This window comes from Heptranchias perlo, chromosome X (genome assembly GCF_035084215.1).
Source record: "Heptranchias perlo isolate sHepPer1 chromosome X, sHepPer1.hap1, whole genome shotgun sequence".
NCBI lineage: Eukaryota > Metazoa > Chordata > Chondrichthyes > Hexanchiformes > Hexanchidae > Heptranchias > Heptranchias perlo.
In genome coordinates, this window is record NC_090370.1 from 12,013,753 (window position 1) to 12,037,322 (window position 23,570).

Below are 23,570 nucleotides of genomic sequence, written 5' to 3' on the forward strand. Positions count from 1 at the left end.
CCCTCTCTGTGTTACCGACTGTACTGGTTGGGAGCAAGTCCCTCTCGCAGAAACAGAACTCCTCCGCACTGGCTCCTGGTGACCTCATTAGCACTCACCGTTCAAAGATTAATCCAGATGCATTTTTTTTTAATACAAGAGGAAACCGTAACATTTTCAACTAGTTCGTTCTGATAGTAAGACTTGAGATCACAGCTGGATGGACAGCGTAAAACTTTCCCCACTGCAGTCATCACGGAGACTGAGCAGCTTTCGAGTGCTAACCTTATCCATCATCACCATCTGTATTCATGAAGGGCAGAAATGTGTTCCAATTGGCTGGAGCCAGCTATGTCAGTCACTGAAGCAAGGGCCAGTTAAATCTGTCCACCGCCCATATGCAACTTACTGTAGCCAGGTATTTACTGCAGGTACAGAGAGAAGGGACTACACTTCGCCTGATCAAAGGCAACGGTCTGGAGTGTTTCTTGCAGACTCATACTCCAGGAATGTTATAAATGATAAACGCCTTCAGGAAGTCTCTCTCTTGTCGCTCCCTGTGTTTCCATAGGTTGGAGACACTCACAGGAAAAAGCAGAGAGGGACTGACGGATTTGTACAAATAGGAGCCCACTCTCTCTCTCTTTCTCTCTCTCTTTCTCTCTGTGGACTCAGCAGAAGGTCTCAGGGAGGCAGAATGAGCGGGGTGGCTATCTATCGCTCCATTTACACAGAGGACCAGTTCGACCAGCACTTCAGCAGGTCCAAGGAAGAAGAAAGAGAAGGGGAGAGCTTCCAGCAGAAAGCCAGGAGGAGCTGTGCCTGCTCGGGGAACGCTTGGAAACGCTTCTTGAAAGAACGGTTACCTTTCCTCACCTGGCTGCCCAGGTACAAATTCAAGCAATGGCTCATTGGGGACATCATCGCAGGCGTGACTGTAGGGATCATCCACATCCCACAAGGTAGACAACATCTAATCATTATACCTCATTATTTAAGGTAGAGAAAGTGCAGCTCTGTGACCATTTCAGCATAAACTCGGTCCCATCCCATTTTTTTAGCAACACTTTGGAAATCAAGTTAATTCGAACTGCAAAGTCAGGTGGCGGTTGACTTAACGGCGACGGTGATGGCGCAGAGTGTTGGAGCTCAGTAGTTGGTGTAAACGTGGGTTTGCGGTCTCACGTGCTGCGCTCCCGCTGTCACCGCGGGGAGACGCCGAGCGTAGGCCGGGCACTTCCGTGGAAGCGGGAGAGGGGAAACTGGAGGGAGCGTTGTCACGAGGTTAACGTTTCCCCCTCTCTGAGTTGGCCAACTTCAGAACAGAGGGCTGGGAGGAGGTCAGTCAGCTGGCACAAGGAGAAAAGGAAAAAATTCACATAAGGAGAGAGCTCAGAAGAGAGAAGGTGAATGTGGCGGATCAGATATTGCACTAAAACGTCTTAGGGACGGTCAGCCTGGCGAGGCGATCAAGGCGGATAAAATCAGTAATATTAAGAGGGAGCTGGACATGCCTTTGTTGAGGACCTTGATTGAGGGTTATTGGTAGCGACTTGTGTACTCCTTAATTGAACTTTGGGGCTGGCCAGGTGGGCCTTTTCCGTCCTGTGAATTGCTAGATTGGGGAAAATAAAAGGAATCCTCACCCTCAGCAGCAGACAAAAAAAAATCCCACTTCATTATATTTGGTGACAGTTGATATGAATATTAATGAATATTTACTGTGCGTTCCATGAGAGGAGTGCGCACATGTGCAGAGTAATCGATTGACTATACTGATGCAAGGTGCAATGACACGTGTATGAGCACAGGGCCAATTGAAGCAGGTCTGAACTGCACTGCCCGACAGAACACGTAGTCCCACCCCTCCTTCCCACTTCCCAAAACACTTGAAAGAATGCATTGCTGGGAGCAGTACAAGCATATCACACCTGGGTTACACAGCCGGTGCCCACTTTCAAGATCGCATGGACAACTTTTCACATGTCCACTTTTGATTACATTATCATTATCTAAATGGCCCTCCGTCCGATGACCCAGTGATGGCAGGATCAGTCTTGGGAACCATTCACGACAGTAAAATAACAACATCACTTATTTCTGGTACATTTCTATTTTCACTGTTAACATACAAGCATGTAGGGGTTTCATTTCCACTGCTGGCGTACTGGTTTATCGGTTCACATGAAATCCTTGTTCTAGTACCAATTGTTAACCAATTTTTTAATTTGTTCTCGGGATTTGGATGACACTGGCAAGGCCGGCATTTATTGCCCATCCCTAGTTGCCCTGAGGAGGCAGTGGTGGGCCTTCTTCTTGAACCTGTACAGTCCTTGTGCTGATGGTGATCACACGATGCAGTCAGGTCGCGACTTCCAGGATATACGCCCAGCAGCAATGGGGGAACGGTGCTAGATGTCGAGCTCAGGATGGTGCGCGACTTGGAGGGGAGGTTGGAGATGTTGGTGTTCCCACAGCATTTCTGCTCCTGTCCTTCTCGATGGTAGAAATCATGGGGGAGGGAGGTGATGTCAAAGTAAGAATGGATAGCACCCTGTAGATCATAGTGTAGTCACAGTACACTGGTACTGGAGGGGGTGGACATCAAGATCATTCATTTAAAACAGCTTGATGATTGCATTTACACAACGTGCAAAGGAATTAATGCAGCTGGATGACATTCAATCTTCACTCACTACACTCCCGACATGAGATACATTCTTCACTCACTACACTCCCGACATGAGATACATTCTTCACTCACTACACTCTCTACATGAGATACATTCTTCACTCACTACACTCCCGACATGAGATACATTCTTCACTCACGACACTCTCTACATTAGCTACATTCTTCACTCACTACCCTCTCTACATGAGATATATTCTTCACTCACTACACTCTCTACATGAGATACATTCTTCACTCACTACAATCTCTACATGAGAAACATTCTTCACTCAGTACACTCTCCACATGAGATATATTCTTCACTCACTACACTCTCTCCATGAGATACATTCTTCACTCACTACACTCTCTACATGTGAAACATTCTTCACTCAGTACACTCTCCACATGAGATATATTCTTCACTCACTACACTCTCTCCATGAGATACATTCTTCACTCACTACAATCTCTACATGAGAAACATTCTTCACTCACTACACTCTCTACATGAGATACATTCTTCACTCACTACACTCTCGACATGAGATACATTCTTCACTCACTACACTCTCTCCATGAGATACATTCTTCACTCACTACACTCTCTACATGAGCTATATTCTTCACTCACTACACTCTCTACATGAGCTATATTCTTCACTCACTACCCTCCCTACATGAGCTATATTCTTCACTCACTACACTCTCTACATGAGATATATTCTTCACTCACTACACTCTCTCCATGAGATACATTCTTCACTCACTACACTCTCTCCATGAGATACATTCTTCACTCACCACACTCTCTACTTGAGATACATTCTTCACTCACTACACTCTCTACATGAGATACATTCTTCACTCATTCCCTCTCTACATGAGCTATATTCCTCACTCGCTACACTCTCTACATGTGATAAATTCTTCACTCACTACACTCTCGACATTAGCTAAAATCTTCACTCACTTCACTCTCCACATGAGATATAGTCTTCACTCACTACACTCGCCACATGAGAAAAATTCTTCACTCACTTCACTCGCTACTTGAGGGACATTCTTCACTCACTACACTCTCTACATGAGATACATTCTTCACTCACTGCACTCTCTAAGTGAGGTACATTCTTCACTCACTACACTCTTTAAGTGAGGTACATTCTTCACTCACTACACTCTCCACAATAGATACATTCTTCACTCACTACACTCTCTACATGAGATACATTCTTCACTCACTACACTCTCTAAGTGAGGTACATTCTTCACTCACTGCACTCTCTAAGTGAGGTACATTCTTCACTCACTGCACTCTCTACATGAGATATATTCTTCAGCCACTACACTCTCTACATGAGATTCATTCTTCACTCACTGCACTCGATACATGAGATACATTCTTCACTCACTAAACTCTCGACATGAGATACATTCTTCACTCACTACACGCTCTCCATGAGAAATATTCTTCACTCACTACACTCTCCACATGAGATACATTCTTCACTCACTACACTCTCCACATGAGATACATTCTTCACTCACTGCACTCTCTACATGAGATATTTTCTTTACTCACTAAACTCTCTACATGAGATACATTCTTCACTCACTGCACTCTCTACTTGAGGCACATTCTTCACTCACTACACTCTCTACATGAGACACATTCTTCACTCACTACACTCTCTTCATGAGAAATATTCTTCACTCACTACACTCTCTACATGAGATACATTCTTCACTCACTACACTCTCTACATGAGGTACATTCTTCACTCACTGCACACTCCACATGAGATACATTCTTCACTCACTACAATCTTTACATGAGATACATTCTTCACTCACTACACTCTCTCCATGAGATATATTATTCACTCACTACACTCTCTCCATGAGATATACTCTTCACTCACTACACTCTCTACATGAGGAATATTCTTAACTCACTACACTCTCTACATGAGATACATTCTTCACTCCCTACACTCTCTACATGAGATACATTCTTCACTCACTGCACTCTCTCCATGAGACATACTCTTCACTCACTACACTCTCTACATGAAATATACTCTTCACTCACTACACTCTCTCCATAAGAAACATTCTTCACTCACTGAACTCTCGACATGAGATACATTCTTCACTCACTACACTCTCTACATGAGATATATTCTTCACTCACTACACTCTCTACATGAGAAACATTCTTCACTCACTAAACTCTCGACATGAGATATATTCTTCACTCACTACACTCTCTACATGAGATACATTCTTCACTCACTACATTCTCTACATGAGATACATTCTTCACTCACTACACTCTCTTCATGAGAAATATTCTTAACTCACTACATTCTCCACATGAGATACATTCTTCACTCACTGCACTCTCTACATGAGATACATTCTTCACTCACTACACTCTCTACATGAGATACATTCTTCACTCACTACACTCTCTACATGAGGTACATTCTTCACTCACTACAATCTTTACATGAGATACATTCTTCACTCACTACACTCTCTCCATGAGATACATTCTTCACTCACTACCCTCTCTACATGAGATATATTCTTAACTCACTACACTCTCTACATGAGATACATTCTTCATTCCCTACACTCTCTACATGAGCTATATTCTTCACTCACTACACTCTCTACATGAGATACATTCTTCACTCACTACACTCCCGACATGAGATACATTCTTCACTCACTACACTCTCTACATGAGATACATTCTTCACTCACTACACTCCCGACATGAGATACATTCTTCACTCACGACACTCTCTACATTAGCTACATTCTTCACTCACTACCCTCTCTACATGAGATATATTCTTCACTCACTACACTCTCTACATGAGATACATTCTTCACTCACTACAATCTCTACATGAGAAACATTCTTCACTCAGTACACTCTCCACATGAGATATATTCTTCACTCACTACACTCTCTCCATGAGATACATTCTTCACTCACTACACTCTCTACATGTGAAACATTCTTCACTCAGTACACTCTCCACATGAGATATATTCTTCACTCACTACACTCTCTCCATGAGATACATTCTTCACTCACTACAATCTCTACATGAGAAACATTCTTCACTCACTACACTCTCTACATGAGATACATTCTTCACTCACTACACTCTCGACATGAGATACATTCTTCACTCACTACACTCTCTCCATGAGATACATTCTTCACTCACTACACTCTCTACATGAGCTATATTCTTCACTCACTACACTCTCTACATGAGCTATATTCTTCACTCACTACCCTCCCTACATGAGCTATATTCTTCACTCACTACACTCTCTACATGAGATATATTCTTCACTCACTACACTCTCTCCATGAGATACATTCTTCACTCACTACACTCTCTCCATGAGATACATTCTTCACTCACCACACTCTCTACTTGAGATACATTCTTCACTCACTACACTCTCTACATGAGATACATTCTTCACTCATTCCCTCTCTACATGAGCTATATTCCTCACTCGCTACACTCTCTACATGTGATAAATTCTTCACTCACTACACTCTCGACATTAGCTAAAATCTTCACTCACTTCACTCTCCACATGAGATATAGTCTTCACTCACTACACTCGCCACATGAGAAAAATTCTTCACTCACTTCACTCGCTACTTGAGGGACATTCTTCACTCACTACACTCTCTACATGAGATACATTCTTCACTCACTGCACTCTCTAAGTGAGGTACATTCTTCACTCACTACACTCTTTAAGTGAGGTACATTCTTCACTCACTACACTCTCCACAATAGATACATTCTTCACTCACTACACTCTCTACATGAGATACATTCTTCACTCACTACACTCTCTAAGTGAGGTACATTCTTCACTCACTGCACTCTCTAAGTGAGGTACATTCTTCACTCACTGCACTCTCTACATGAGATATATTCTTCAGCCACTACACTCTCTACATGAGATTCATTCTTCACTCACTGCACTCGATACATGAGATACATTCTTCACTCACTAAACTCTCGACATGAGATACATTCTTCACTCACTACACGCTCTCCATGAGAAATATTCTTCACTCACTACACTCTCCACATGAGATACATTCTTCACTCACTACACTCTCCACATGAGATACATTCTTCACTCACTGCACTCTCTACATGAGATATTTTCTTTACTCACTAAACTCTCTACATGAGATACATTCTTCACTCACTGCACTCTCTACTTGAGGCACATTCTTCACTCACTACACTCTCTACATGAGACACATTCTTCACTCACTACACTCTCTTCATGAGAAATATTCTTCACTCACTACACTCTCTACATGAGATACATTCTTCACTCACTACACTCTCTACATGAGGTACATTCTTCACTCACTGCACACTCCACATGAGATACATTCTTCACTCACTACAATCTTTACATGAGATACATTCTTCACTCACTACACTCTCTCCATGAGATATATTATTCACTCACTACACTCTCTCCATGAGATATACTCTTCACTCACTACACTCTCTACATGAGGAATATTCTTAACTCACTACACTCTCTACATGAGATACATTCTTCACTCCCTACACTCTCTACATGAGATACATTCTTCACTCACTGCACTCTCTCCATGAGACATACTCTTCACTCACTACACTCTCTACATGAAATATACTCTTCACTCACTACACTCTCTCCATAAGAAACATTCTTCACTCACTGAACTCTCGACATGAGATACATTCTTCACTCACTACACTCTCTACATGAGATATATTCTTCACTCACTACACTCTCTACATGAGAAACATTCTTCACTCACTAAACTCTCGACATGAGATATATTCTTCACTCACTACACTCTCTACATGAGATACATTCTTCACTCACTACATTCTCTACATGAGATACATTCTTCACTCACTACACTCTCTTCATGAGAAATATTCTTAACTCACTACATTCTCCACATGAGATACATTCTTCACTCACTGCACTCTCTACATGAGATACATTCTTCACTCACTACACTCTCTACATGAGATACATTCTTCACTCACTACACTCTCTACATGAGGTACATTCTTCACTCACTACAATCTTTACATGAGATACATTCTTCACTCACTACACTCTCTCCATGAGATACATTCTTCACTCACTACCCTCTCTACATGAGATATATTCTTAACTCACTACACTCTCTACATGAGATACATTCTTCATTCCCTACACTCTCTACATGAGCTATATTCTTCACTCACTACACTCTCTACATGAGATACATTCTTCACTCACTACACTCTCTACATGAGATACATTCTTCACTCACTTCACTCTCTACATTAGCTAAAATCTTCACTCACTACACTCTCTACATGAGCTATATTCTTCACTCACTACACTCTCTACATGAGATACATTCTTCACTCACTACACTCTCTACATGAGATACATTCTTCACTCACTTCACTCTCTACATTAGCTAAAATCTTCACTCACTACACTCTCGACATTAGCTAAATTCTTCACTCACTACAATCTCTGCATGAGATACATTCTTCACTCACTACACTCTCTCCATGAGATACATTCTTCACTCACTACACTCTCTACATGAGATACATTCTTCACTCATTCCCTCTCTACATGAGCTATATTCCTCACTCGCTACACTCTCTACATGTGATAAATTCTTCACTCACTACACTCTCGACATTAGCTAAAATCTTCACTCACTTCACTCTCCACATGAGATATAGTCTTCACTCACTACACTCGCCACATGAGAAAAATTCTTCACTCACTTCACTCGCTACTTGAGGGACATTCTTCACTCACTACACTCTCTACATGAGATACATTCTTCACTCACTGCACTCTCTAAGTGAGGTACATTCTTCACTCACTACACTCTTTAAGTGAGGTACATTCTTCACTCACTACACTCTCCACAATAGATACATTCTTCACTCACTACACTCTCTACATGAGATACATTCTTCACTCACTACACTCTCTAAGTGAGGTACATTCTTCACTCACTGCACTCTCTAAGTGAGGTACATTCTTCACTCACTGCACTCTCTACATGAGATATATTCTTCAGCCACTACACTCTCTACATGAGATTCATTCTTCACTCACTGCACTCGATACATGAGATACATTCTTCACTCACTAAACTCTCGACATGAGATACATTCTTCACTCACTACACGCTCTCCATGAGAAATATTCTTCACTCACTACACTCTCCACATGAGATACATTCTTCACTCACTACACTCTCCACATGAGATACATTCTTCACTCACTGCACTCTCTACATGAGATATTTTCTTTACTCACTAAACTCTCTACATGAGATACATTCTTCACTCACTGCACTCTCTACTTGAGGCACATTCTTCACTCACTACACTCTCTACATGAGACACATTCTTCACTCACTACACTCTCTTCATGAGAAATATTCTTCACTCACTACACTCTCTACATGAGATACATTCTTCACTCACTACACTCTCTCCATGAGATATACTCTTCACTCACTACACTCTCTACATGAGGTATATTCTTAACTCACTACACTCTCTACATGAGATACATTCTTCACTCCCTACACTCTCTACATGAGATACATTCTTCACTCACTGCACTCTCTCCATGAGACATACTCTTCACTCACTACACTCTCTACATGAGATATACTCTTCACTCACTACACTCTCTCCATAAGAAACATTCTTCACTCACTGAACTCTCGACATGAGATACATTCTTCACTCACTACACTCTCTACATGAGATATATTCTTCACTCACTACACTCTCTACATGAGAAACATTCTTCACTCACTAAACTCTCGACATGAGATATATTCTTCACTCACTACACTCTCTACATGAGATACATTCTTCACTCACTACATTCTCTACATGAGATACATTCTTCACTCACTACACTCTCTTCATGAGAAATATTCTTAACTCACTACATTCTCCACATGAGATACATTCTTCACTCACTGCACTCTCTACATGAGATACATTCTTCACTCACTACACTCTCTACATGAGATACATTCTTCACTCACTACACTCTCTACATGAGGTACATTCTTCACTCACTACACTCTCTACATGAGGTACATTCTTCACTCACTACAAACTTTACATGAGATACATTCTTCACTCACTACACTCTCTCCATGAGATATATTCTTCACTCACTACACTCTCTCCATGAGATATATTCTTCACTCACGACACTCTCTCCATGAGATACATTCTTCACTCACTACAATCTTTACATGAGATACATTCTTCACTCACTACACTCTCTCCATGAGATACATTCTTCACTCACTACCCTCTCTACATGAGATATATTCTTAACTCACTACACTCTCTACATGAGATACATTCTTCATTCCCTACACTCTCTACATGAGCTATATTCTTCACTCACTACACTCTCTACATGAGATACATTCTTCACTCACTACACTCTCTACATGAGATACATTCTTCACTCACTTCACTCTCTACATTAGCTAAAATCTTCACTCACTACACTCTCGACATTAGCTAAATTCTTCACTCACTACAATCTCTGCATGAGATACATTCTTCACTCACTACACTCTCTCCATGAGATACATTCTTCACTCACTACACTCTCTACATGAGATACATTCTTCACTCACTACACTCGCTACTTGAGGTACATTCTTCACTCACTACACTCTCTCCATGAGATACATTCTTCACTCACTACACTCTCTCCATGAGATACATTCTTCACTCACTACACTCTCTACATGAGATACATTCTTCACTCACTACACTCTCTCCATGAGATACATTCTTCACTCACTACACTCTCTACATGAGATATATTCTTCACTCACTACACTCTCTACCTGAGGTACATTCTTCACTCACTACACTCTCTACATGAGATACATTCTTCACTCACTACACTCTCTCCATGAGATATATTATTCACTCACTACACTCTCTCCATGAGATATACTCTTCACTCACTACACTCTCTACATGAGGTATATTCTTAACTCACTACACTCTCTACATGAGATACATTCTTCACTCCCTACACTCTCTACATGAGATACATTCTTCACTCACTGCACTCTCTCCATGAGACATACTCTTCACTCACTACACTCTCTACATGAGATATACTCTTCACTCACTACACTCTCTCCATAAGAAACATTCTTCACTCACTGAACTCTCGACATGAGATACATTCTTCACTCACTACACTCTCTACATGAGATATATTCTTCACTCACTACACTCTCTACATGAGAAACATTCTTCACTCACTAAACTCTCGACATGAGATATATTCTTCACTCACTACACTCTCTACATGAGATACATTCTTCACTCACTACATTCTCTACATGAGATACATTCTTCACTCACTGTCGAGGGTTGTTTTTCAAACTGGATGCCTGTGTCCAGCGGTGTGCCTCAGGGATCGGTGCTGGGTCCGCTGTTATTTGTTATTTATATTAATGATTTGGATGAGAATTTAGGAGGCATGGTTAGTAAGTTTGCAGATGACACCAAGATTGGTGGCATTGTGGACAGTGAAGAAGGTTATCTAGGATTGCAACGGGATCTTGATAAATTGGGCCAGTGGGCCGATGAATGGCAGATGGAGTTTAATTTAGATAAATGTGAGGTGATGCATTTTGGTAGATCGAATCGGGCCAGGACCTACTCCGTTAATGGTAGGGCGTTGGGGAGAGTTATAGAACAAAGAGATCTAGGAGTACAGATTCATAGCTCCTTGAAAGTGGAGTCACAGGTGGATAGGGTGGTGAAGAAGGCATTCAGCATGCTTGGTTTCATTGGTCAGAACATTGAATGCAGGAGTTGGGATGTCTTGTTGAAGTTGTACAGGGCATTGGTGAGGCCACACTTGGAGTACTGTGTACAGTTCTGGTCACCCTATTATAGAAAGGATATTATTAAACTAGAAAGAGTGCAGAAAAGATTTACTAGGATGCTACCGGGACTTGATGGTTTGACTTACAGGGAGAGGTTAGACAGACTGGGACTTTATTCCCTGGAGAGTAGGAGGTTAAGGGGTGATCTTATAGAAGTCTATAAAATAATGAGGGGCATAGATAAGGTCGATAGTCAAAATCTTTTCCCAAAGGTAGGGGAGTCTATAACGAGGGGGCACAGATTTAAGGTGAGAGGGGAGAGATACAAAAGGATCCAGAGGGGCAATTTTTTCACTCAAAGGGTGGTGAGTGTCTGGAACGAGCTGCCAGAGGCAGTAGTAGAGGCGGGTACAATTTTGTCTTTTAAAAAGCATTTGGACAGTTACATGGGGAAGATGGGTATCGAGGGATATGGGCCAAGTGCAGGCAATTGGGACTAGCTTAGTGGTATAAACTGGGCGACATGGACATGTTGGGCCGAAGGGCCTGTTTCCATGTTGTAACTTCTATGATTCTATGACTACACTCTCTTCATGAGAAATATTCTTAACTCACTACATTCTCCACATGAGATACATTCTTCACTCACTGCACTCTCTACATGAGATACATTCTTCACTCACTACACTCTCTACATGAGATACATTCTTCACTCACTACACTCTCTACATGAGGTACATTCTTCACTCACTACACTCTCTACATGAGGTACATTCTTCACTCACTACAAACTTTACATGAGATACATTCTTCACTCACTACACTCTCTCCATGAGATATATTCTTCACTCACTACACTCTCTCCATGAGATATATTCTTCACTCACGACACTCTCTCCATGAGATACATTCTTCACTCACTACAATCTTTACATGAGATACATTCTTCACTCACTACACTCTCTCCATGAGATACATTCTTCACTCACTACCCTCTCTACATGAGATATATTCTTAACTCACTACACTCTCTACATGAGATACATTCTTCATTCCCTACACTCTCTACATGAGCTATATTCTTCACTCACTACACTCTCTACATGAGATACATTCTTCACTCACTACACTCTCTACATGAGATACATTCTTCACTCACTTCACTCTCTACATTAGCTAAAATCTTCACTCACTACACTCTCGACATTAGCTAAATTCTTCACTCACTACAATCTCTGCATGAGATACATTCTTCACTCACTACACTCTCTCCATGAGATACATTCTTCACTCACTACACTCTCTACATGAGATACATTCTTCACTCACTACACTCGCTACTTGAGGTACATTCTTCACTCACTACACTCTCTCCATGAGATACATTCTTCACTCACTACACTCTCTCCATGAGATACATTCTTCACTCACTACACTCTCTACATGAGATACATTCTTCACTCACTACACTCTCTCCATGAGATACATTCTTCACTCACTACACTCTCTACATGAGATATATTCTTCACTCACTACACTCTCTACCTGAGGTACATTCTTCACTCACTACACTCTCTGCATGAGATACATTCTTCACTCACTACACTCTCGACATGAGATACATTCTTCACTCACTACACTCTCTACATGAGATACATTCTTCACTCACTACACTCTCTACATGAGATATATTCTTCACTCACTACACTCTCTACATGAGGTACATTCTTCACTCACTACACTCTCTACATGAGATACATTCTTCCCTCACTGCACTCTCTACATGAGAAATATTCTTCACTCAGTACACTCTCCACATGAGTTATATTCTTCACTCACTACACTCTCTACATGAGATACATTCTTCACTCACTGCACTCTCGACATGAGATACATTCTTCACTCACAACACTCTCTACATGAGAAATATTCTTCACTCACTACCCTCTCTACATGAGCTATATTCTTCACTCACTACACTCTCTACATGAGATACATTCTTCACTCACTACACTCTCTACATGAGATAAATTCTTCACTCACTACACTCTCTACATGAGCTATATTCTTCACTCACTACACTCTCTACATGAGATACATTCTTCACTCACTACACTCTCTACATGAGATACATTCTTCACTCACTGCACTCTCGACATGAGATACATTCTTCACTCACTACACTCTCTACATGAGATACATTCTTCACTCACTACACTCTCTACATGAGAAATATTCTTCACTCAGTACACTCTGCACATGAGATATATTCTTCACTCACTTCACTCTCCACATGAGATATATTCTTCACTCACTACACTCTCGACATGAGATACATTCTTCACTCACTACACTCTCTACATGAGATACATTCTTCACTTACTACACATTCTACATTAGCTAAAATCTTCACTCACTTCACTCTCCACATGGGATATATTCTTCACTCACCACACTCTCTACTTGAGATACATTCTTCACTCACTGCACTCTCTACATTTGCTAACATCTTCACTCACTACACTCTCGAAATGAGATACATTCTTCACTCACTACACTCTGTACATGAGATACATTTTTCACTCACTGCACTCTCTACATGAGATACATTCTTCACTCATTCCCTCTCTACATGAGCTATATTCCTCACTCGCTACACTATCTACATGTGATAAATTCTTCACTCACTACACTCTCGACATTAGCTAAAATCTTCACTCACTTCACTCTCCACATGAGATACATTCTTCACTCACTGCACTCTCTATGAGAGATACATACTTCACTCACTGCACTCTCTAAGTGAGGTACATTCTTCACTCACTACACTCTCTCTACGAGATATACTCTTCACTCACTACACTCGCCACAAGAGAAAATTTCTTCTCTCACTTCACTCGCTACTTGAGGTACATTCTTCACTCGCTGCACTCTCTACATGAGATACATTCTTCACTCACTACACTCTCTACATGAGATACATTCTTCACTCACTACACTCTCTACATGAGATACATTCTTCACTCACTACACTCTCTACATGAGGTACATTCTTCACTCACTACACTCTCGACATGAGATACATTCTTCACTCACTACACTCTCGACATAAGATACATTCTTCACTCACTACACTCTCTTCATGAGAAATATTCTTCACTCACTACATTCTCTACATGAGATACATTCTTCACTCACTGCACTCTCTACATGAGATATATTCTTCACTCACTAAACTCTCTACATGAGATACATTCTTCACTCACTACACTCTCTACATGAGATACATTCTTCACTCACTGCACTCTCTACATGAGATATATTTTTCACTCACGACAATCTTTACATGAGATACATTCTTCACTCACTACACTCTCTCCATGAGATATATTGTTCACTCACTACACTCTCTCCATGAGATATACTCTTCACTCCCTACACTCTCTACATGAGCTATATTCTTCACTCACTGCACTCTCTACATGAGATATACTCTTCACTCACTACACTCTCTACATGAGATACATTCTTCACTCACTACACTCTCTACATGAGATACATTCTTCACTCACTTCACTCTCTACATTAGCTAAAATCTTCACTCACTACACTCTCGAAATGAGATACATTCTTCACTCACTACACTGTCTACTTGAGGCACATTTTTCACTCACTACACTCTCTACATGAGATACATTCTTCACTCACTGCACTCTCTACATGAGCTATATTCTTCACTCGCTACACTCTCTACATGTGATACATTCTTCACTCATTCCCTCTCTACATGAGCTATATTCTTCACTCACTACACTCTCCACATGAGATATATTCTTCACTCACTACACTCTCTACATTAGCTACATTTTTCACTCACTACACTCTCTCCATGAGATACATTTTTCATTCACTGCACTCTCTCCATGAGAGACATTTTTCATTCACTACACTCTCTGCATGAGATACATTCTTCACTCACTACACTCTCTACATTAGCTACATTTTTCACTCACTGCACTCTCTACATTAGCTACATTTTTCACTCACAACCCTCTCCACATTTGACACATTCTTCACTCACTACACTCTCTGCATGAGCTATATTCTTCACTCACTGCACTCTCTACATGAGATACATTCTTCACTCACTACACTCTCTACATGAGATATATTCTTCACTCACTACACTCTCTCCATGAGATACATTCTTCACTCACTACATTCTCTCCATGAGGTACATTTTTCATTCACTTCACTCTCTACATGAGATAAATTCTTCACTCACTACACTCTCTACATTAGCTACATTTTTCACTCACTACACTCTCTGCATGAGATACATTCTTCACTCACTACACTCTCTCCATGAGATACATTCTTCACTCACTACACTCTCTACATGAGATACATTCTTCACTCACTACACTCGCTACTTGAGGTACATTCTTCACTCACTACACTCTCTCCATGAGATACATTCTTCACGCACTACACTCTCTCCATGAGATACATTCTTCACTCACTACACTCTTTACATGAGATACATTCTTCACTCACTACACTCTCTACATGAGATACATTCTTCACTCACTACACTCTCTACATGAGATATATTCTTCACTCACTACACTCTCTACATGAGGTACATTCTTCACTCACTACACTCTCTACATGAGATACATTCTTCACTCACTACACTCTCTACATGAGATACATTCTTCACTCACTACACTCTCTACATGAGATACATTCTTCACTCACTACAGTCTCTACATGAGATATATTCTTCACTCACTAAACTCTCGACATGAGATATATTCTTCACTCACTACACTCTCTACATGAGATACATTCTTCACTCACTACACTCTCTACATGAGATACATTCTTCACTCACTACACTCTCTACATGAGATATATTCTTCACTCACTACACTCTCTACGTGAGATACATTCTTCACTCACTACACTCTCTACATGAGGTACATTCTTCACTCACTACACTCTCTCCATGAGATACATTCTTCACTCACTATACTCTCTACATGAGATACATTCTTCACTCACTACAGTCTCTACATGAGGTACATTCTTCACTCACTACACTCTCTACATGAGATACATTCTTCACTCACTACACTCTCTGCATGAGATACATTCTTCACTCACTACACTCTCTACATGAGATACATTCTTCACTCACTACACTCTCTGCATGAGATATATTCTTCACTCACTAAACTCTCGACATGAGATACATTCTTCACTCACTACACTCTCTGCATGAGGTACATTCTTCACTCACTACACTCTCTACATGAGATACATTCTTCACTCACTACACTCTCTACATGAGATACATTCTTCACTCACTACACTCTCTACATGAGATACATTCTTCACTCACTACACTCTCTACATGAGGTACATTCTTCACTCACTACACTCTCTGCATGAGATATATTCTTCACTCACTACACTCTCTACATGAGGGACATTCTTCACTCACTACACTCTCTGCATGAGATACATTCTTCACTCACTACACTCTCTACATGAGATATATTCTTCACTCACTAAACTCTCGACATGAGGTACATTCTTCACTCACTACACTCTCTACATGAGATACATTCTTCACTCACTACTCTCTCTACATGAGATATATTCTTCACTCACTACACTCTCTACATGAGGTACATTCTTCACTCACTACACTCTCTACATGAGATACATTCTTCACTCACTACACTCTCTACATGAGGTACATTCTTCACTCACTACACTCTCTCCATGAGATACATTCTTCACTCACTACACTCTATACATGAGATACATTCTTCACTCACTACACTCTCTACATGAGATACATTCTTCACTCACTGCACTCTCGACATGAGATACATTCTTCACTCACTACACTCTCTACATGAGATACATTCTTCACTCACTACACTCTCTACATGAGAAATATTCTTCACTCAGTACACTCTGCACATGAGATATATTCTTCACTCACTTCACTCTCCACATGAGATATATTCTTCACTCACTACACTCTCGACATGAGATACATTCTTCACTCACTACACTCTCTACATGAGATACATTCTTCACTTACTACACATTCTACATTAGCTAAAATCTTCACTCACTTCACTCTCCACATGGGATATATTCTTCACTCACCACACTCTCTACTTGAGATACATTCTTCACTCACTGCACTCTCTACATTTGCTAACATCTTCACTCACTACACTCTCGAAATGAGATACATTCTTCACTCACTACACTCTGTACATGAGATACATTTTTCACTCACTGCACTCTCTACATGAGATACATTCTTCACTCATTCCCTCTCTACATGAGCTATATTCCTCACTCGCTACACTATCTACATGTGATAAATTCTTCACTCACTACACTCTCGACATTAGCTAAAATCTTCAATCACTTCACTCTCCACATGAGATACATTCTTCACTCACTGCACTCTCTATGAGAGATACATACTTCACTCACTGCACTCTCTAAGTGAGGTACATTCTTCACTCACTACACTCTCTCTACGAGATATACTCTTCACTCACTACACTCGCCACATGAGAAAATTTCTTCTCTCACTTCACTCGCTACTTGAGGTACATTCTTCACTCGCTGCACTCTCTACATGAGATACATTCTTCACTCACTACACTCTCTACATGAGATACATTCTTCACTCACTACACTCTCGACATGAGATACATTCTTCACTCACTACACTCTCTACATGAGATACATTCTTCACTCACTACACTCTCGACATAAGATACATTCTTCACTCACTACACTCTCTTCATGAGAAATATTCTTCACTCACTACATTCTCTACATGAGATACATTCTTCACTCACTGCACTCTCTACATGAGATATATTCTTCACTCACTAAACTCTCTACATGAGATACATTCTTCACTCACTACACTCTCTACATGAGATACATTCTTCACTCACTGCACTCTCTACATGAGATATATTCTTCACTCACGACAATCTTTACATGAGATACATTCTTCACTCACTACACTCTCTCCATGAGATATATTGTTCACTCACTACACTCTCTCCATGAGATATACTCTTCACTCCCTACACTCTCTACATGAGCTATATTCTTCACTCACTGCACTCTCTACATGAGATATACTCTTCACTCACTACACTCTCTACATGAGATACATTCTTCACTCACTACACTCTCTACATGAGATACATTCTTCACTCACTTCACTCTCTACATTAGCTAAAATCTTCACTCACTACACTCTCGAAATGAGATACATTCTTCACTCACTACACTGTCTACTTGAGGCACATTTTTCACTCACGACACTCTCTACATGAGATACATTCTTCACTCACTGCACTCTCTACATGAGCTATATTCTTCACTCGCTACACTCTCTACATGTGATACATTCTTCACTCATTCCCTCGCTACATGAGCTATATTCTTCACTCACTACACTCTCCACATGAGATATATTCTTCACTCACTACACTCTCTACATTAGCTACATTTTTCACTCACTACACTCTCTCCATGAGATACATTTTTCATTCACTGCACTCTCTCCATGAGATACATTTTTCATTCACTACACTCTCTACATGAGATACATTCTTCACTCACTACACTCTCTACATTAGCTACATTTTTCACTCACTGCACTCTCTACATTAGCTACATTTTTCACTCACAACCCTCTCCACATTTGACACATTCTTCACTCACTACACTCTCTGCATGAGCTATATTCTTCACTCACTGCACTCTCTACATGAGATACATTCTTCACTCACTACACTCTCTACATGAGATATATTCTTCACTCACTACACTCTCTCCATGAGATACATTCTTCACTCACTACAGTCTCTCCATGAGGTACATTTTTCATTCACTTCACTCTCTACATGAGATAAATTCTTCACTCACTACACTCTCTACATGAGCTACATTTTTCACTCACTACACTCTCTGCATGAGATACATTCTTCACTCACTACACTCTCTCCATGAGATACATTCTTCACTCACTACACTCTCTACATGAGATACATTCTTCACTCACTACACTCGCTACTTGAGGTACATTCTTCACTCACTACACTCTCTCCATGAGATACATTCTTCACGCACTACACTCTCTCCATGAGATACATTCTTCACTCACTACACTCTTTACATGAGGTACATTCTTCACTCACTACACTCTCTACATGAGATACATTCTTCACTCACTACACTCTCTACATGAGATATATTCTTCACTCACTACACTCTCTACATGAGGTACATTCTTCACTCACTACACTCTCTACATGAGATACATTCTTCACTCACTACACTCTCTACATGAGATACATTCTTCACTCACTACACTCTCTACATGAGATACATTCTTCACTCACTACAGTCTCTACATGAGATATATTCTTCACTCACTAAACTCTCGACATGAGATATATTCTTCACTCACTACACTCTCTACATGAGATACATTCTTCACTCACTACACTCTCTACATGAGATACATTCTTCACTCACTACACTCTCTACATGAGATATATTCTTCACTCACTACACTCTCTACGTGAGATACATTCTTCACTCACTACACTCTCTACATGAGGTACATTCTTCACTCACTACACTCTCTCCATGAGATACATTCTTCACTCACTATACTCTCTACATGAGATACATTCTTCACTCACTACAGTCTCTACATGAGGTACATTCTTCACTCACTACACTCTCTACATGAGATACATTCTTCACTCACTACACTCTCTACATGAGATACATTCTTCACTCACTGCACTCTCGAGATGAGATACATTCTTCACTCACTACACTCTCTACATGAGAAATATTCTTCACTCAGTACACTCTCCACATGAGATATATTCTTCACTCACTGCACTCTCTACATGAGATATATTCTTCACTCACTACACTCTCTACATGAGGTACATTCTTCACTCACTAGACTCTCTCTATGAGATATACTCTTCACTCACTACACTCGCCACATGAGAAAAATTCTTCACTCACTTCACTCGCTACTTGAGGTACATTCTTCACTCACTACACTCTCTACATGAGATATATTCTTCACTCACTACACTCTCTACATGAGATACATTCTTCACTCACTACACTCTCTAGATGAGATACATTCTTCACTCACTACACTCTCTTCATGAGAAATATTCTTCACTCACTACACTCTCTCCATGAGATACATTCTTCACTCACTACACTCTCTACATGAGGTACATTCTTCACTCACTACACTCTCTACATGAGGTACATTCTTCACTCACTACACTCTCTACATGAGGTACATTCTTCACTCACTGCAATTTCCACATGAGATACATTCTTCACTCACGACAATCTTTGCATGAGATACATTCTTCACTCACTACACTCTCTACATGAGTTTTATTCTTAACTCACTACACTCTCGAAATGAGATACATTCTTCACTCACTACACTGTCTACTTGAGGCACATTTTTCACTCACTACACTCTCTACGTGAGATACATTCTTCACTCACTGCACTCTCCACATGAGCTATATTCTTCACTCGCTACACTCTCTACATGTGATACATTCTTCACTCATTCCCTCTCTGCATGAGCTATATTCTTCACTCACTACACTCTCTACATGAGGTACATTCTTCATTCACTACACTCTCTACATGAGATACATTCTTCACTCACTACACTCTCTACATGAGATACATTCTTCACTCACTACACTCTCTGCATGAGATACATTCTTCACTCACTACACTCTCTACATGAGATACATTCTTCACTCACTACACTCTCTGCATGAGATATATTCTTCACTCACTAAACTCTCGACATGAGATACATTCTTCACTCACTACACTCTCTGCATGAGGTACATTCTTCACTCACTACACTCTCTACATGAGATACATTCTTCACTCACTACACTCTCTACATGAGATACATTCTTCACTCACTACACTCTCTACATGAGATACATTCTTCACTCACTACACTCTCTACATGAGGTACATTCTTCACTCACTACACTCTCTGCATGAGATATATTCTTCACTCACTACACTCTCTACATGAGGGACATTCTTCACTCACTACACTCTCTGCATGAGATACATTCTTCACTCACTACACTCTCTACATGAGATATATTCTTCACTCACTAAACTCTCGACATGAGGTACATTCTTCACTCACTACACTCTCTACATGAGATACATTCTTCACTCACTACACTCTATACATGAGATACATTCTTCACTCACTACACTCTCTACATGAGGTACATTCTTCACTCACTACACGCTCTACATGAGATACATTCTTCGCTCACTACACTCTCTACATGAGAAATATTCTTCACTCAGTACACTCTCCACATGAGATATATTCTTCACTCACTACACTCTCTACATGAGATACATTCTTCACTCACTACACTCTCGACATGAGATACATTCTTCACTCACTACACTCTCTTCATGAGAAATATTCTTCACTCACTACACTCTCTACATGAGATACCTTCTTCACTCACTACACGCTCTACATGAGATACATTCTTCACTCACTACACTCTCGACATGAGATACATTCTTCACTCACTACACTCTCGACATGAGATACATTCTTCACTCACTGCACTCTCTACATGAGATACATTCTTCACTCACTACATTCTCTACATGAGATACATTCTTCACTCACTGCACTCTCTACATGAGATATATTCTTCACTCACTACACTCTCTACATGAGATACATTCTTCACTCACTACACTCTCTACATGAGATACATTCTTCACTCACTACACTCTGTACATGAGGTACATTCTTCACTCACTGCACTCTCCACATGAGATACATTCTTCACTCACGACAATCTTTACATGAGATACATTCTTCACTCACTACACTCTCTCCATGAGATATATTCTTCACTCACTACACTCTCTCCATGAGATATACTCTTCACTCACTACACTCTCTACATGAGGTATATTCTTAACTCACTACACTCTCTACATGAGATACATTCTTCACACCCTACACTCTCTACATGAGCTATATTCTTCACTCACTGCACTCTCTACATGAGATATACTCTTCACTCACTACACTCTCTACATGAGATACATTCTTCACTCACTTCACTCTCTACATTAGCTAAAATCTTCACTCACTACACTCTCGAAATGAGATACATTCTTCACTCACTACACTCTCTACATGAGATACATTCTTCACTCACTACACTCTGTACATGAGGTACATTCTTCACTCACGACAATCTTTACATGAGATACATTCTTCACTCACTACACTCTCTCCATGAGATATATTCTTCACTCACTGCACTCTCTACATGAGATATACTCTTCACTCACTGCACTCTCGAAATGAGATACATTCTTCACTCACTACACTCTCTCCATGAGATACATTCTTCACTCGCTACACTCTGTACATGAGATACATTCTTCACTCACTACACTCTCTGCATGAGATATATTCTTCACTCACTACACTCTCTACATGAGGTACATTCTTCACTCACTACACTCTCTGCATGAGATACATTCTTCACTCACTACACTCTCTACATGAGATACATTCTTCACTCACTACACTCTCTACATGAGATATATTCTTCACTCACTAAACTCTCGACATGAGGTACATTCTTCACTCACTACACTCTCTGCATGAGATATATTCTTCACTCACTACACTCTCTACATGAGATACATTCTTCACTCACTACTCTCTCTACATGAGATATATTCTTCACTCACTACACTCTCTACATGAGGTACATTCTTCAC

At 40.4% G+C, this 23,570-nt stretch overlaps 1 protein-coding gene across 2 annotated transcripts in view; it reads left to right on the top strand.

Moving 5' to 3' along the window:
- The first annotated feature begins 439 nt into the window (after window positions 1–439).
- Window positions 440–23,570, top strand: part of slc26a10 (solute carrier family 26 member 10) — a 94,615-nt gene continuing 71,484 nt past the window's right edge. For both annotated transcript variants that reach the window (XM_067976721.1, XM_067976723.1), the window contains exon 1: window positions 440–941. In XM_067976721.1, coding sequence (XP_067832822.1) covers window positions 677–941 — 265 coding nt within the window. In that variant the 5' untranslated portion in view covers window positions 440–676. The remainder of the gene's footprint in view (window positions 942–23,570) is intronic.